General features: G+C 36.4%; 1 protein-coding gene across 1 annotated transcript in view; it reads left to right on the plus strand.

The window, feature by feature from the left end:
• The window catches only part of CWF19L2 (CWF19 like cell cycle control factor 2), a 73228-nt gene that overhangs the window by 23050 nt on the left and 32658 nt on the right, over window positions 1–17520 (plus strand). Inside the window, exons 9-10 of the mRNA XM_048078209.2 lie at window positions 1719–1815; window positions 4689–4778. Of these exons, the coding sequence (XP_047934166.2) occupies window positions 1719–1815; window positions 4689–4778 (187 nt within the window). The remainder of the gene's footprint in view (window positions 1–1718; window positions 1816–4688; window positions 4779–17520) is intronic.

A 17520-nucleotide genomic window follows, 5' to 3' on the forward strand; every position in this document is an offset into this window, starting at 1 on the left:
ATTGCCTTATTTTCAAGCTCCTTTAAGCTGACTCTCAGCTCCCTGTGTGCCTCGTCTTGCTGTGTTTGAGACAGCATCTGACCTGTCTCCCTGCTCCCTTCAGTGAGAACTGTGGTTTGTTCTGTCTCTTGCAACTTTTCAGGGTTGGATATTCGTGGCAGTTAGTTTTGGGAACAATTTGAGCTGCTGCTTTCTTCTTCTTCCTAAGGTTTTAAGGGTTGTAGTACATGTACGCTTCCAGGGTTGTTCAGTCAGTCTCAAAAAGTAAACTTTCACTGACACAAAGACTTGAATTAATAGGTGTTGCTGGTTCAATTCCTCATCTCTCACACTGACGATGTACCTTTTAGGTTTTATTGCTTCTAAAACACGGGGAGTTTCTTCAACCTATAAATCAAAGTGTTTTGGACAGTTATGACACAGGTTAATTAAAAGTGCTGATTGGATGTCCAAGGGATCTCCCCACAGGAAAAGTCCATGCAGCTAGTGTTTGCTGAAAAGCACATTTAATAACGTGACTGCTTCAGAGTTTAATCTGAGACGGGATAAAAAACACGTCATTAGTCTCAAAATTTTAGGCAATAGATGATTCAAGCATTAACACTGCTTTAAAACAAAACATACAGAAAGTAATAACCATCTCTTGCTACCTTTGCTGAGGTGCTCTGCCTTGTTTTGAAAATACAGGTTAAGGAGAATTGAGAACTTCATCTATGAAGATTCTCCTTCTGGTGAAGTTAATGTAAAGATTTTTGTTGACTTCTGGGTTTGAACATCTTCAAAACAGACAAAAGTAACTTTGGCAGTCTTTCTCCATGAGAGATCTGGCAGTTAAAAACCACACCGTCTTCAAAACTCTCCCATTCTTCAAATCCTATAGGATTTAATCATACTGAGTAGTGAGTGAATTGTTTTCATTTTAATAGCAAGGACCAGTATCGTAACTATATTCTTATATCTCTTTTGTTAACTATTTTATTTTCAGAGTTGGTTGTTTTTAGTCTATTCTAAGGTTAGAGAAAATGAGCAAAACTTGTTTACCTTTTTACAGTAGTTCTTAGAGGTGTTATTTATTATAAGAAGCTATTAGCAGTAGTTTGCTTGGGAGATTTCATGTTTTAAAAATGGTACCAGTTAATTTTCCATGGAAATTCTGCCATATCAGCCCTAACATTGTTATAAACAAAGATTGTGCAGTAAGTAGATAAATTTGGGCATAGAAGTAGTCTTTGAGATGGCAGACCACTTGGCATACAGAAGAACTAGGAAACGGGTGATTTTTGCTGGAGCTGACATGTAAAAGAGCATTGCCAAAGCCAGAAAGGATGGATACAGGATGGGTTTAAGTTACTTTTTCTACTCTTTTCCTTTCTTTTTTTTCTGCTTATAATTGCAACTGGCTCTTGACTATCGTTTCATGCTGAGAAAGTGTTCATTAGACAGTGCGTTTCATTTTAATGACCTCAAAAATAAAATGAAACATACCTTGAGAAAGTTTTGTTTAAGCTTTTTGGTTTCAGACGCCTTGGTGGTGTTCTTTGTAAAAGAGAATTGTTGTAAGCAATGACTGCTACTGACTGCAAATATATTTCTGTGGTACATTGTTATCGGTTACTTTGACAGTTGGAGCTTATATGCCAATAGAGTAGGTATGTAATAATTACACAGGTGAATACTGCATTGTTTTGGGATGGGTTTAGAGCTGCTGTGTTTTACAGGCATACGGCACAGGACGATCCACCTCGGGTGCTTAGTGAAGAGGAGATGAACAGACTGGGAGCCAGGATTGTGAAAGCTGAGCTCATGGGAAACACGGTAATGTTTTTGAAAAATTGTCATGTTTTACTGGAGTGCTTCGTAGAAGCTAACAGTACTTTAGTCTTCAACAACAGCAACAAAAGTATTTATTCTGGCAATTGAGAAGTTCTGTGAAATTTGATCAGATAAGATTTAAGATACTACTTTTAATGTAACTTCTGATTCAAATGCCATGCTTCATAGACTAGAGTAGAGGGATCAGGTTGCCAGGTTTGTATACAAGGCAGCATATCCCAAAACAGTTGTTCTCTTCCTTTTTTTTTTTGTACGATTTAATGTCTTTTTATTAAGCATGGAGCAGGTGAAAACTGCAAAGCTCCCAGTCAGTGTTTACAAGACAAAGTATCTTGAGCTTTTTGTTATTTCATGAATTTTGTCATAAGAAGATGCTTGTAATCCCTAGCTCTGCTGTATAAGCATAACACGTTAGGTTAGGATTTGGAAACTGAAAAGAGTCACACAAACTGTTGCATCCAGCTGTGCAATGAGAACCACTGTGTAATGTTTTGTGGACAGCGCTGCAAAATGCCTACCCTGCTTGATCTGCATGAGGCTGGGAGCTGAGATCCACCGCTGCACATTTAGTGTTGCTTTGGGAGGCTCGTTTCAGACAGCAGCCTGATGGATCACAAATTTACTCTTTTTGAACACTGAACTCTGGAAGTACATTTTTATTACATTAGGGATGGCTATACTGAGTTATTCAGATTCAGTAATACTGCCGGGAAATTTCAGTTATAACACGGTCATAATTTTAGTTTTTAATGTATGTTTTACAAATGCTTTGAATAGCTGCTCTAAAGTATCAATGACTTTTTATGAATATTTTCATAAGATAGTATTTTTAGAAGTAAATCCTATCACTGTGGACCTTTGTGTTTCTTTTTTTTCTTTTAAGATTCATTATTAGTGCACCTGTTTGCCTCTTGTAACAGCCTGTGCACCAAAATCTGCATCACTAAGAAGTAACGAGCAAGGCATGCTGTGAATTCAAGTACCAGGCTAATATCTTATGAGGGTCACTGATTCTTTGTAGGAATTTTTAGGATGTTTTTTATACGATTTATTGCTGGATTAGGCTATAGTGTTAGTCTTTCTCAAAGCTCTTATCAAAATTTAAATTTGATAGGAAAAAGTGTTTGATAAATATTTTTAAACATTTTATGGATTTTTTTTCACAGCCTTTAGACACAAATGCATGTATGTAGCTTTATAAAATTTGAACAAGTATTTTTAACTCAAAAGTGAATTAGAAGTAACTTACAGCAGAGTATTTTCTACTAAGACATAATGAATTTAAACGATTTAAATATTTGCCTCCATGTTTTAATCTGTATTTTTTTTCTAGTTAATATGTAGGGATAGAAATATGCTGGTGAGGAAAAAGTGTATTTATGAATGAATGTAATTATGTTACAGGATTGTGATGGACTAGTATCAGCAACTCAAAGATGTTATTTTATAGCCTTGTGTTCCCATGGGGAGGATGGTTGAAGCTATCTATACACTAATTCCTATAAAGTGTGTGTGTGGGGTGTGTGTGTGTGTGTGAAGTTTTCCAAAGACTATCATGAAGACCAGCAGAAATTTAGACTTTTTTCATCTTCTGCTGTGCTTCAGTAGCATTGTCCAAATGAATTTTTGAGCACAAGTATATCTTCTTTCTTTTTAGCTGGACAGTAATAGGAGTCTTTTGAATAAGCATGCAGGTGGTGTGTGAAGAGAGTAATTCTTTAATTATTCTATTGTTTTGTTTTGACCAAAATCATGTACCAGAAGACACATTATAATTTTGTTGTTAATTTTATATTTACGTTTTTTTCTACATGTACACTCTGAATTAGTTTAGGAAATGAAAAAATGAGCATGACCCCAACAATATAAGTCATAAAATTACTAATCTTTGCCTTGTTGCTCTTTGAATATTTTCTGTGGATTTTGTTTGTTCAGATCGAAAATGCAGCTTGTTTGAACAAGTTCACCCCACACATCAGAACAGATGGTTATGTAACAGGACATCCTAGTGGCTGGAGCTCAAGGTTGACCATGTGGGACAAATGAAATCTAAGTTTGTTTTTGGTGCTGGCTCGCTGCATGGCACTGATCAAATTACTTAATTTTGGGTGAGCAAAGTGTTGGCATGATTGCTGCAGTCCAGTCATTGAAACTGGCAAAATGGTCATAGTATAAATGATTGTATTTCTTATAGATGAATAGGTTGTCACCTGATACTTTTTAGTAAACCAAGAGCATCTAAATTGCCTTTTCCTTCATGAAGAGATGGGCAAGAGAGCAGGAGTGTCAAAAGCAGTTTTCTCAAAACTGTGTATCGTTCTCATTTTCCATCTCCTCTCCATTTTAACACTCAAAGTGTCAGGTTTTAAGTGCCAAGCTGGACATGTGATGTAGAGAAATGTAGAACTGCATTAGCAGAAATCTCTGAGAGGTTTCTCTAGACCCACTGTGTGTGCACGTGCGTGCGTGTGTGTGTGTTATACACTTGATGTGTTCAGGCTTCCTTATCTAGCTTCTTTATAGTAAAAGAAGTATAGAAGTAGCATCTGTGCTTAGCTACACAAAACATTTATCATTAACTCTGTAATGTTTAAACATATTTTTTCTTGTGTTCTTATTACAATATATGTTTCTGTACTTCAGATACCTCTGTTCTGAATGATTATTTGTGTTTTATCTCTGGTAAAGAACTGTGTGAATTATATTGAGATGTTTTCTTTAGTCTTTTTTTTGTTATTAGGGTTTTAAGAAATATATCAAAATGCAAAGAAATTGAATGAATAGTTACTTCTTATAGAAAGGTTTCTAAAAGTTTAAAATGGTTCAACTAATCAGTAATACCACTTTATTTGAAGGAGTTAGCTTCAAAACTTCAAGAGGAACTTGACAATGCACGCAAATTAAGAGAGACTCAGCAGCAGATCCCAGCAAAGTCTGGTGGAGAGGTAAGGGGAAAATATTACTCTTTTTGTTGTGTGAACACAATGGTATAATTCAGGTAGAAGATGAATCACAGAGAACACGAAATATACTTAAGAATATTAGAAGGCATGACTTGTAAGGAAGGGTCCATACCATCATTTATGGGCCATGGTCCTCATTGATGGAGAAGAGACTTGGACAAGAACATCACAGATTTACCTAATTTGACTCCAGTTCAACAGTAAAAATTCATTCCCATGTTGTCAGCAGAGTTCAAATAGCCACTAATTTTTTTCCAAGAAGAGTTCATCTCAGACCTCTTCTATTGACTAGTATTTCGCTTGTCATTAAGAAGGCAGACTGAAATGGAAGTTGACCTCTATCCTCTACATCATGACAGGCATACTAAAGTATTAAGTCTCAGTCCCTGAATTAACAAGAATTTAATATTGCCAAGGCTCTATGTAGGTAAACTGTATGCTTTGCTGCAGTCCAATTCTTAGGCATGATTTTTTGTGCCTATACCAAAAAAAAAAAAAAAAAAGGCAGACTGGAGTTGTGTAATGACAGAAAAAATACATTCAGGTTTTAAAACTGGAAATAGACAGTGAGGTTATAGGTGGTCTTCAGAAATGTTTATAAAGACACATTCCTTGGAAAATGAGTTACGAATAACAATTTTGAGCAGCCTTAAGCCTTAACCATGCTCTGATTTTTATCTTAATTTTGATATAAATTATTTTTAAAACTAACAACATGCGGTCATTGCAAAAGTACAAAATGTAAATACTGCTTGAATTTTCTAAAGGGAGAGTCATTAAAAAAAAAGTGAAAATATATTTAGCATGAGGCTATTCTAGCCCTTGTCATCCTGAGAGCAGGTGATCTCCTAGCTTTTGCTTTTACCAAGTGATAGGGGGCTGTGCTATGTGGAGATTTCTCCATATGTGCAGAAGCATTGAGTTCAGAAATGCAAGGGTTTGGGAACCGAGAAATTAAACTTATGAAGAATGTGTTTGCATCCTTCTGGTTAGGCCTGTCATAGGTCCTAATCAGTCTTTGTACTGGAATCTTAAAAATGTTTAAGTAGTCCAGAAGGAGTCTTGCTGAGGAATTATAGATATGTTGTAGACTTTGCTAGACTAGAAATATCAGCTTGCTGCCCTGAAACCTTGAAGGAATTATTATTTCTATTCAAGAATATGCTATAATTACGATTTGGACTTGGTGATCTTTGTAGGTCTCTTCCAACTGAACTATTCAATTCTATTTGATTTTTCTTGTATCTTTTGTGTGCCTGTCCATTTTCAGTTTTGCACTCTTCTGTGCTTATAGACTTAAGTCGGGTCTGCAGACTTAAAAAGCACCTGCTCCTTCTGTATTCCCTTTAAACATCGGGGAAAAAACCTGTTAATACTTCTAGTCCACGGGGGCTTGGCTAAGCCTCCAGTGACCACCTTAGTGTTGTGATTGATCTAAACTTTATTTGAAGATTGAAGGGATTTAAAAACAGGGCTCTTTCCTTTCTGAAGTGTCTTGGATGCAAAACATTTACCCTTGTGCTTTCCGTGTTGGCTTTCTCTGAAGCCCAGTATCAACATCTTAGATAATTCCTGTGCATACAAACTTGGTTTTCAGGTCTCTTCACCTGAGAATGCTTATTTTTATGTTAACCCAGCTGTCTTGTGGAAACGATCTTTACTTGGTGAGAACCGGGCCTGCTGACAGTCCTAGTGTTATGGACTTCCCATGGTTTGCTAGTGGAAATGGTGCCCTCCAGATGCGGCAGGGCTGGTGTCAGGGATCCTGTTCACGGTTAGCTCTTGACCTGCATCAGCCTCTTTGCAACCTGCTGTAAAGTTGCACAGCTTCTTAGGCTTGTCATAAATTTCCAGATACCCCAAACCACTGGGAAAATGTTGCTGTTTACATGAAGTTACTCTGGTGACTTTATTGCCAGGGCTTGCTTTCCAGAGAGTGAATGTCTTCTGGTAGGTTTCAGAGGCTTGCTGTGTTGTCATTATGAATATGTCTTGCTTGTGCTTGTTTCACGGCTACTGCTGGCCTGCGTTAGGTGGGTTTTGGGTGCGAGTAGTCCAGCCAAGCCGACAGCTGCTCTGTCCTGAGTCCTATCCCCGGGATAGTTGTCAGGGTTGTCCTACCAGTCGTACAGCTCAAACTGATTTTGGAGTTTTGAGACACAAGCGGAATGGCCCCGCATATCAATGTCATGCATGTAGGAGTAACCTGAAAGTTCAGAAACCATCCTGTAACACGAGCGGCTGATTTGTGAAGTATTATTTCATACTGTTTGAATCGGTCGTTCTGTAGCATTAACCGCCCAACTGATAGCCTCAGTCAGTTCAACCAGCTGTATTCCAAATGGGATCCCTGAAACACTTTCCACAGAAGTGGTATTCCAAAATAATGTCCCAACAGTCTCAAAGTTTGATGTGTTTGCCTCAGTTACCAATAACCAACATGAAGCATTTTGTTTCAGGCAGGTTTCTCTCTGGTTCCTTGAAGCAGCATGGCCAACATTTGTCCCAAAATATGGGTTTGCTGTATTTTCATTTCTGTTGGAAGAACTGGGGAGATAATTCAGGAAGCAGTGAAGGCAATTCTGAATGAATCTCCCTAGTTAGTTTTTTATTTTTTTTCTTCCTTTGTGATTAATTGAACATGGATCAATTTCCCAATTTGATTCACTGTGTGACCGAATAAAGACTCATGCTAGTGTAAGGGGGCATGCACGGGTGGCTGGGGATTGTACAGAGGACAGGATCAATTCTTTTGACAACAGTGCTGGCTTTATTCTGCCTTAAAGTGATCAGGAAACTGCAGAGGAAAGGGACTCTCAAGTGGTGGCTTAAATCCCGCTTCATTTAATTTAAGTGAGAATAGAGATGAACCTAGTTTTTATAGTTGGTTTGATTTGGACAAGAATTCTACCCCAAATGACTCCAAATTGTTGGTTTTATGCACAGTTTTCGAATGCTGATGTTTGGTGTTTAAGAACCTTACCTGCATAGGCTGATACCTTTCACGAAACCTACATGGCCTGTTAGGACCGTTTTTTTTTTACTTTGTTCCTTTTGGCCAAAGTCATGCTTAGTTTTAAGACCTGCTGCTTGGAGTGCCTTTAGAAGTTAAAAGTGGAGATTTCCAGCTGAAAGAAGCCAAAAAGCACGAATGTATCCATCTTTCTGAACCTAGAATAGCAAGAAAATTGTACATGATACTGAAGCAAGGGAGAAGTCCATAGCTGCATTTTGAATAAGCCCATTTGGGTAATTGTGTAGCTAAGATTTATCTTGAGGAAGAGGCTTGTTGTTTTCTTTTTTGTTCTTGGTAGTTAAAGTGACATTTCTATCAAAGTGAGAAACTGCAAATAATAACATTGTAAGTTTCTATTGTATAAAAGTATCCCAGATTAAAATTCAGCGCAGGCTAAAGCACCTTTGGGTTGTCTTGATATTGAAAGAAAAAATAATAGTAACTTTGTCTGAAACTGTTTTTCAGCACTATTGAAGTTTTTTTTAATGCACTACTGGCCCTCATTTTGCCTGTCTAGCATTTAATTTGTTTGCAACTGCTAGCCTTCCATGTGTACAAAGTGCAGAAATGGTAAAATTTTATTAGTTGAATTGTTCTTAAATTGCTTGTGGGTTTTGGGTCTCTTCACAGAAGAAATTATTTTGCCTGAATTGAGATATGGATTTTTAAATAGGTTTTATAGGGTTAGAGAGGTTGGTTTTTATATGTATTCCTTTTGAGTGCATGGGTAGCTGTTATCTTGCTTTTCTGGTACTTCAAGAAAAATACTAGAGAATGTGGTTTGGGGATATTGGCTCACTGAACTTATTTAATTTTTTCCACATTGATTTTGATTTTAAATATTTTATTTCTCAGTTGCACTTTTTCCTACTTCTTTCTCGTACTTTATGCTTTTGATAAAATATCTAAATTTCTACCTATATCCATATCAAACACTTAAATGGAGAATGAATTATTTTCAATAGCCTATGAACTGGTGTGTTACGGCAGTTGTGTTAGGAGAGCTAAGCACTGCTAGTGTCAGGCTTAATGCCTGAAAGTGCATTGAGGAAGATGCAACTTTTCAGTGCTGTCACACTGCTGCCTCTCAGGCTGCACTAAGTTAGCAAAACAGCTCAGTAACAAGGCTTCGTGGAACAGAACACCAGACTAGACAGGAAGACAACTGGTAGTAAAAGGTAGATTTATTAGTATTTCTTCTCTTCATACCTCTAAATATGTCGGTATCTGATATCCGTAAGTGCTTCCCAGATTATTTTCTGTATTAGTAACATTAAGTAACATTCTAATGCTATTTTTCTACTGTGAAACGTGGAATTAAGTCAGAAGGACAGCCCATGGTTAAACACTCTAAACACTGAACAAGCCTGACGTTTGGTGCATTGGATTAAACAGCTCTCTTGGGGTAGAGACTGTGTGTTTGTTGGAAATGGGAAGTCTGTAACTACAAGTACAAATTGCAAAATGCACAGGTGTTTCAACTGTTTTTGCATGGTCAGCTCCAGCGAGAGAGACGTAGACAATACTCGTGTTGCATTTATACAATTACAGCGAATGCATACGCAGTGAACCTTCTTAGGAAGTGAATTCAAAATGTAGGTCGTGCTTGTTTTGTCTTTGGGCACAAGGCAACTTTCTCAGTCTTTGGAAAAAAAAAATAAAGTGTGAATTTGCAGAAGAGACATTTGGATTAAAGCAGAATTTAATTTTAGATGGAATTAAATGATGCTTATGTTCAAATGCCTACGTGTAAATGTCTTTCAGTCTGTTGAAAAAAACAAAGATGCGCTTTGTGCCCTAGTGAAGCTGTGTAAGAGAAGGCTGCTGTGCCACAGTGTTTCTGTTTTAGCATAGATGACAGAAATGAGTACTTATTGAATAGAAGGAGAGAGTGTTACCGTAAAAGCTGGTTGAAGAAACTTTCTAAGACTCAGTTTGGAGTTTTAGAGAGCAGGCATTCTTTTATTGCGGTGCAAGGCGCACAGGGAATCACTCCACCTAGTGTGCACGCAGAGTTGCCCAACTACAAAGGCTACATGCAATCAAAATATACGTATTTATTAGATTTCCAAGGAATAGTTAACATATCCGTACTGTTTCCCGGAACTCATTAACATATGCAAATGTACCTGACACACGCACATTTGTTTCTGCTGGTGGTCTTTTGGGGTCTGCTGGTGGTCATTGATAGTCTTCCTCACTGCGTTTCCTGGTTGAACCCAATTCTTGTGCATGCTCAGGTCATCTTGATCTTTCTTATTTTACAGTTTCAACCTAGGATTGCATACTAAGCTAAGTCATTTACACATCCAAGGACATGTGCATACTGTGAGTTCCCCACCTAATCTTGCTAAACATTCTCAAAGCCGGAGTCATCTTGTCCTCTCTTTGAGATACAAGTCTGTTTTACAGATAAAACTGACTAATTATTAAGTAAGGTAAGATCAGGGATACAAAGTTTCTACACTTCCTTCTATCTAATTAAACATAGTAAAGGTTTGACCTATCTGCTTGTAAAGCATTTTGAATTTGGCTCCATTGCTCTATCAGGGAGGAAATCATATGTCCTTTTGGCTCAGTATCAAGAAAACAGAAAATTGTGGAGGCTTCAGCATTTAAAAAAAACAAACACAAAAACTTCTACCTGTTTCTGGTTTATCTCTAAGCATAGTTTGTATTTCTGTTGTCTGAAAGTGCTACACAAATTCCGATGTGAGTGTGCATTAGTTATGAGGATGTTATCTCTGCTATTGTCAGTACTAGTCATAATTGATATAATTTATGCTTTTATTCTCTGTTTTTGTTTGACAAAATCTATCTAGAACATTATCACTCTTTTGATGCAGCTTGTTTGCAATGGTTTTTAGTGGTACAGAGACTAGGAGGTAAACAAATTAAACGAGGTAAGACAGATTGAAAATAAATGCAGAAAAAGTATTCTTTGCAGAATGGTTGGTCTAAAATGTTGTGGATGCAGGAAGTTTAGGACTGGAAAAGTTCATGAAAAAGAAATCCCTTGGGAATTGTACAGAAATGGTATCTGGCTCTTAAGTCACCGAGTCACAAATGCTTGGAGGGATCCTTTCTTCTTATACTCTTAATTAGGTGTTTACTTTTTGCCATTGTTAGAGAAGGCATTTATGCTTTAATTTGGAGGTAGAAAGTGTTCTTTATGATGATTCTAAATAGTTTACAATGTGCTTTGTGTCCCCTACCTTTTTGCTTTTTTTAAAAAGATTTTTTTCCATTTTCTCCTCACACTTCTTTCAGTGCTCCCTGCAGTTGTCCTCTAAGAAATAGTCAAATCTGTTAAATGAAAAACAGTCTGCCTTTGTGTTGCTAAAAACTGGCTTAATTGTTTGTTTTTTCTAATCAGGAAATATACTGGCATGATACAGAATCAGGTAAATCTAGAACTCTGTTCATGGTGGGGGCTTAAATGTAAATGTATGAATCTTATAAAAATCGTTAATGCATTTTATACTTGGAGTTGAAAATAGATACATTTTAAAGGGGGGAAAAAAACAATACAAAGCAAAACCAAACCAACCAACTGAAACAAAACACAAAAATCACCGTTCTCAACCTAAAACCTATTATTGGATTCCACAGCACTTAATCAGTATGCAGGAAACAAAAAGTAGTCTGTGCTGAGTGATTGCTAGAGACAATTCTTAATAATGATGAATTGTGTTTAAAATGCAAAAACTAATACAAAATTGAATGGAAGGTAAAAGGCGGTACTTTAAGCAAAATAACATGGTAGAAAATATACTGTCATAGTGTATTTAAAAGGGAGTACAGTTCTGAAAAGTAGAAAAAACAATAAAGGCTTTTCTGTTATGCACTTGAGGTAAATTGTAAGGAAAATGTGAATGACTACAGCATAGCGAGTCTTCATTTGAATTACTGAATTTTCTGTGACAATGCAGCGGTCTTTACTCTAGTAGGATTTATTAAACAAATATATTTAAAGTGTAAGGAATAAAACAGCATTCGATATGTATTTTCCACAAAAAAGAGCAAAAAACTCAGAAGATATCTGATAATTTTTTTTCTAATGAAGCATGTGTAGTGCTTCTGTAAAGTCTTTTGGGCAAGATATCTGTAGAACAATAGTCTTCAGTTTTGGCAGGCAATGTATTTCACTTTAGAGTGTGCATCTGACTAACATGACACTGCTTTAAAGAAATTTTTTTTTCTAGACTACCCATTTGCTCCAGACAATGATAACACTCTCCAGTCCATTGCTTGTGCATCTCTCAGATGGAGGGCATGTTACAGTGAAAGGAAAAGCTGCTTCTTAATTTAGCCAGTTTTATGGCATAAATAGGGCTTATCTTTTAGTGAAAACCTTTATAATATCAGGAGCTTGGTATACTTCAAATGCAAAAATCCATTACATACCATTACGTATAATTACGATTGAGCAGAGACTGGATGGAACATAATGAATCTTTATCCGAAGAAATTCACAGAATTTCAGAATGGTAAGGGTTGGAAGGGACCTCTGGAGGTCATCTGGACTAAACCCCCTGCTCAAGCAAGGACATCTACAGCAGCTTGCACAGGACCATGTCCAGATGTCATTGGCAGCACAGTTTTTATCCTGAGACAACTAAACCATATGATAGTAGGATTAGGTGATAGGAATCAGCTGTGGAACAAAACTGAAATAATTCTAATAGGGAGAAATGTGAGTTTTTCTTCCGCCCCCACCCCATGTTTTCAAGATTGGCTGCTTTTCAAAAATACCTTAAAAATTTAAGTGATTCCTTGGAAAGAGAACCAGCTATGTAAATGCCAGGTTGTGTATATATATGTGTGTAGTATGTGTCTAAACTTTAGGCAGTAGTTAAGACTTGGGAACAAGAAGTGAAAGAAGAAATATAGTCAATACCTCAGATGCAATGTTTAGAAAAATGAAACAACCCCACCCTTGAAAAATAGCATTCAAAATTGCATGTGTACCAACATTTTAGGTTTTGGAAATGAGAATATAAAAGCAGATTGTTTTTCTGCAATAAAAACATTTGGTTGTCAAAACTTACCTGTAATATGTTTTAATTTTACAGGGTTGAATGTTTTTTTGTTGTGCCAAACCCAATGCAGAACTTAAGTACAGCTGTAGTAAGTCTCTAAGACTTAGGATATAGATAAAACATTATTTAAAAACTATTTAAAACTTTCTTGTAAGAATACACCTGAAACACCTGTGTAAAAACTGGACTGTTGAGGGTTAATGATCCTTGCTAAAAGCATGATGAAAACCTGTGATTTTGTTTGGCGCTTTGGATGGCGTGGAGATACTCCAACAGATGGGTTTTGGCCTGATTACTCTCAAATGTTTTCAGTGCATCATAATTTCTAATCATTGCTGTTCCATCACACTTGAATCTTGCCTGCAGGATGGCCGTGCTATTCTTTTTTTCAGCAAAAAATCTGTTTTCCCCATTCAGAGAGATGACTCCCTCTAACTAGAACAAGGAATAATAAAGTGGGCATCCATTTGCAGAACAGCTTTAATAGTATTAGTGCTTACTTTTCAAAAATAATAGGTATGTGCAGCTTCTGTGAGAGTATTTCCTGAAAACTCTTGTTCATGTCATTTAGAGAAGATTAAACAATTATAAGACAAAAACATATTAAGACAAAGTTTCTTAACTTCCTAAATGTAATTTAGAGGAAATTGTTTTTTGTATTTAAAAAGTACTCAAGAAACTGGATTAGCAAATAAAAGAAATATTTCTTACTGCTTTCAGTACAATTAACAGGGATAAAAGAGCACAGTGAATAAAACTTCAAGCAGATCATATAAAGCTTTGGAGTATGCACTGATGCTAGGAAACAAAAGTCCTTTTCAGGTGCCGTGCCGCACTTGCACTCAGTGGTGCCATAGTTCTAGCTTGGTTTTTCTCCTAATAATAAGCAGAATTTCTGCATATTTTTACTGCACCTTCACGGTATTCCCTCATAATGAATTCTGTTTTTCGTCACAAATTTCCCTTCTCCCTGCCTCAAAAGAAAAAAAAAAAAAGAAAAACAAAACCATTCCTGGAAAGCCTTTCTGATGCAGCACACACTTCTGATTTCATATGGAAAGGAGGAACCTTTTTTTTTCTATTTTTTTTTTTTTACATATACTCCTTTAATGATGATTTTTCAAGTTGAACTACCTGTCCTGCTAATGAAGATGCATTATTAAGCTCCCCCATATGCTTGAATGACTGTTTGTTAGTTGGGGTACTCTGTTGCTTTTGGTTTGTAAAGCTATCTTTTCTGATACATATTGTTTGAAAATACCTCTTACAGCAGGGCTAGAGAAAATCTCTTTTTTAAACAGGCAACATTGTGGCCTGAACACTTCTGAAATTTCTTGCAGTATTTTTACAGGACTTAGAATTCTATTTACTTGTTACTAAATCTTCATATTTAATGTTCATATTTACTTAAGTAAATAACATATACTTAAATACCATCTTCATTTACACATGCCAAACTTCTGCTTATCACATTGCCAGTCTTATATTACATTTCTATCTTTGATGAGATGGAACAGGAATTTGTGGACTGAAAAACCAATATGCTGCAATACCTTTATTTTTTATGGTCTGAGAATTTGGGTTGTATCTGATGTTCTTGCTATAAAAACAAGCTATTGACTCTTTTTTTTTCTTCTTTTCCTACATCCCATGCTTATAGTGGCGTATTTATGCTATGGTTATATGACTATTTCAAAATGTAGCTAGCAATTTGAAATATCGAATTGCATTTTTAAACCTTCTTCTAAAGTTGTATTCTCAAGGTATGTGGCTTGCCGATAGCCAGTGTTATTGTTGTTAACCTTGTTAGTTTTCCCTGTTACTGGCCACATCACAAGCTGCTGTGCATTGCACAGTACTGGTCCTGATCTTACTTGCAGAGGCTGGCAGTACGGCTATCTGAGATACTCTAAGAAAATAAGTACTGAGAGCAAACAAAAATTATTGAATGCAGGGTTGATTGGAGGTGTTCAGTATAAAGAGGAGAAGAATAAGAAGATCAGGTTAGTTATTCTGAGTAATGAACAGTTTAGATAAAATATCCTTTTTCATAATATAAGAACAAAAAATTAAATTTAAAGGGCAACCAATTTTATATCTATAAGACAAAATTACATTTTTACATAACATGCAATTAATCAATGTCACTCAGTAACTGGGGAAAAAGAGACAAAACAATTAGTAGTTATATATATCTAATCCTTTTGTAATAATGAATGTTTTCACTTATGAATTAGAAGCTATGACTCTTTTTTGGGTCTCATGCTTTCTACATAAACCTAGCACCACCTGATGAAGGTTCTCTTATGTTGGTACTTGGTTGCTGTGTTACAGCCTGTGTTAGATTTTCTAATGCATCTCCCCTTTGTTAAATGCAGGGTGCTGATTATGGTACATCAACTTTCTAATCTTGTAAAAACTGCATTTTTAAATTTTTTATTTTTTTAAATCTTCACTCACTATTAGCCTAATCCCTTTTGAAGTTGTAATAGTGATGCTTATTACTATGTTTACTGGGTCTTTCTTGAAACACTAAGTTTCTAACCTGGGCTGAACCTCTTGCTTCCTTGTGCTGCTATTTCCCTATATTCCTTCATCTTTTCTTCTTTTTTTCTCCCTCTCTACAAGAACCCAAACTGAAGTTTTATACTGTGGCCTGCTGCTACAGACCTGTAATACTAACTTCACCTCGCTATGAGAGCCAGACCTTGGTCCTGTTACGGAGAATGCTGTATCTATTGATTTTATAGGTATTGCCTTCGAAGTTTGCACTGCCATTGTTCACAACAAGCGGCAGACCCTGAAGGGTAGCCTCGGTGCTTTGAAACTTACCTTTCATGGGCATTCAAGGTAGTGAGTACAGCGGTGGGACCCGCTCTTACAAACGGTTAGCACTGAAGGAGGCAGACTATTCATCCTGAATGGGGTTGACTCTTCCTTCTGGTAACTCAAGTGACGATGTGTAAATGCAACCACAGAACTGAGTAAGAGGTAATTGAAATGGGGGAAGAAAACACCTTGAGAGGAAAAGAGGCAGAGGATGGAAGATAGGTCTTCTGCTATGTCCAGCCCGCTGAGAAGTGCCACGTCTCCTTGACACTTAATCCAATAGATGAATAAGAGAGCAATGGATAATGGATTCAAAACATTTCCATTCGCCGTAGACTGTAAGAGAAAGGAAACAGAAAGGAAAGAAAAAAAAAATATATCCTTAATCCAGCACCTAATTTGTTTGAGATCAGAGTTAGTGTTTGGTTGTTGTGGTTTGTCCTCGCTGAACAAAATCACCCAGCTTTGATTTTTCTTTCATTATATCATGTTTGCTTAGGTACTCGGATGTCTGTTCCTGCACGTGTGGTGGCAGAGCATTCTCATTTCCTTCTGCAAGATTACGGAACAGACACAATCTCTGGAGAGTTCAAAAATCTTTTTCAGAACTGCATTTTATTTATGTATTTAATTTAAGCATTTATCTTTTGAAAGCAGACGTGTCTGCTTTGTTTTGTTCAGTTGTGTTAATCGCTCTATAGAGTTTTGTATGTTTGGTGAGAACTACTGTGCACTTTGCATATTTAATTGGCCTGAAGTAGAAATTTATGTTCCTTCACTAACGACAACAAACAAGTCCAGTCTTGTTCAGTAAATTCACACAATCATTGTTTTTTTTTTAGGACTGTAAATTATATTTGTGTAAAGAGTCATCATAAGGTTCAAGGATGGTGACTGAGCCTCTTCTCCACTTTCAATTTTAACATATAATAATAATATGTATCATATTTAATATACTTTATAACAGTAATATAACCAATATTACCATTATGGTAATATCAGAAAAATATTTAGTAATGTCATCAATTTTGTATTTATAGCATAAAAAGTTTAATATTTATTTAATAGAAGTCATTCATTCAGGAACTGGAGAAGGTTTAAAGTAAGCTTTGCAATGCCGTGTAATGCCATGCCACCGTGTGAAGAAACAGATCAATTTTCCAGATATTAAAAGCAAGTTAAAACAGAAGGAGAATCCAGACTCAAGCAAATCTCTGTTTAAAGCACAAGAAGATAATTGGTGCCTCTTCTCTGAAAGATGGTACAGTTCTTGGGAATATTTGTAAGGTCTTATGGGTGATTTCAGAGATTGTAGGAAGAAAGTCGTTACTCCATTCTTGTTCTATGCTGAGTGGATATTACCAGGTACTGTGTCATATAGTCATAGGAATGCAAACCTATAAATATGTTTAAATAAAATAAAACAAAAAACAAAAACAGATAAAACGAGGGGAGAGGAGTGATAATTCTTCTTACATGTGAGGTTTTATGGTGCATTTCTGAATTAATTGAGGTCACTGACAGTAGTTCAGCAGATAAATGAGAGTTGTGAGTGTTCTCTCTTAGTTAGATGGGTAACCCCATGGCTTTAAGTCCTTCAGAAATGTCTAATATTGCTGCGAGTCATGACCTCTCCTTGCAGAGGCTCTTTCCCAATACAGCACACTTGCTCAAGTGTTTTTATTATACTTCCGTGAGTTTGTCCATTGCAAACATTAAATACATTGCCCTGCAATTCCCAGAAATCAGCCTTTGGCACATTTAAAAAGATTTATGTTGTACTTGTCACGCTGTACTATTTTTGTACGGTGGACTATTTAAATGACAGGATGTGTAC

The sequence above is a fragment of the Anser cygnoides genome, chromosome 1, assembly GCF_040182565.1.
Source record: "Anser cygnoides isolate HZ-2024a breed goose chromosome 1, Taihu_goose_T2T_genome, whole genome shotgun sequence".
Lineage (NCBI taxonomy): Eukaryota > Metazoa > Chordata > Aves > Anseriformes > Anatidae > Anser > Anser cygnoides.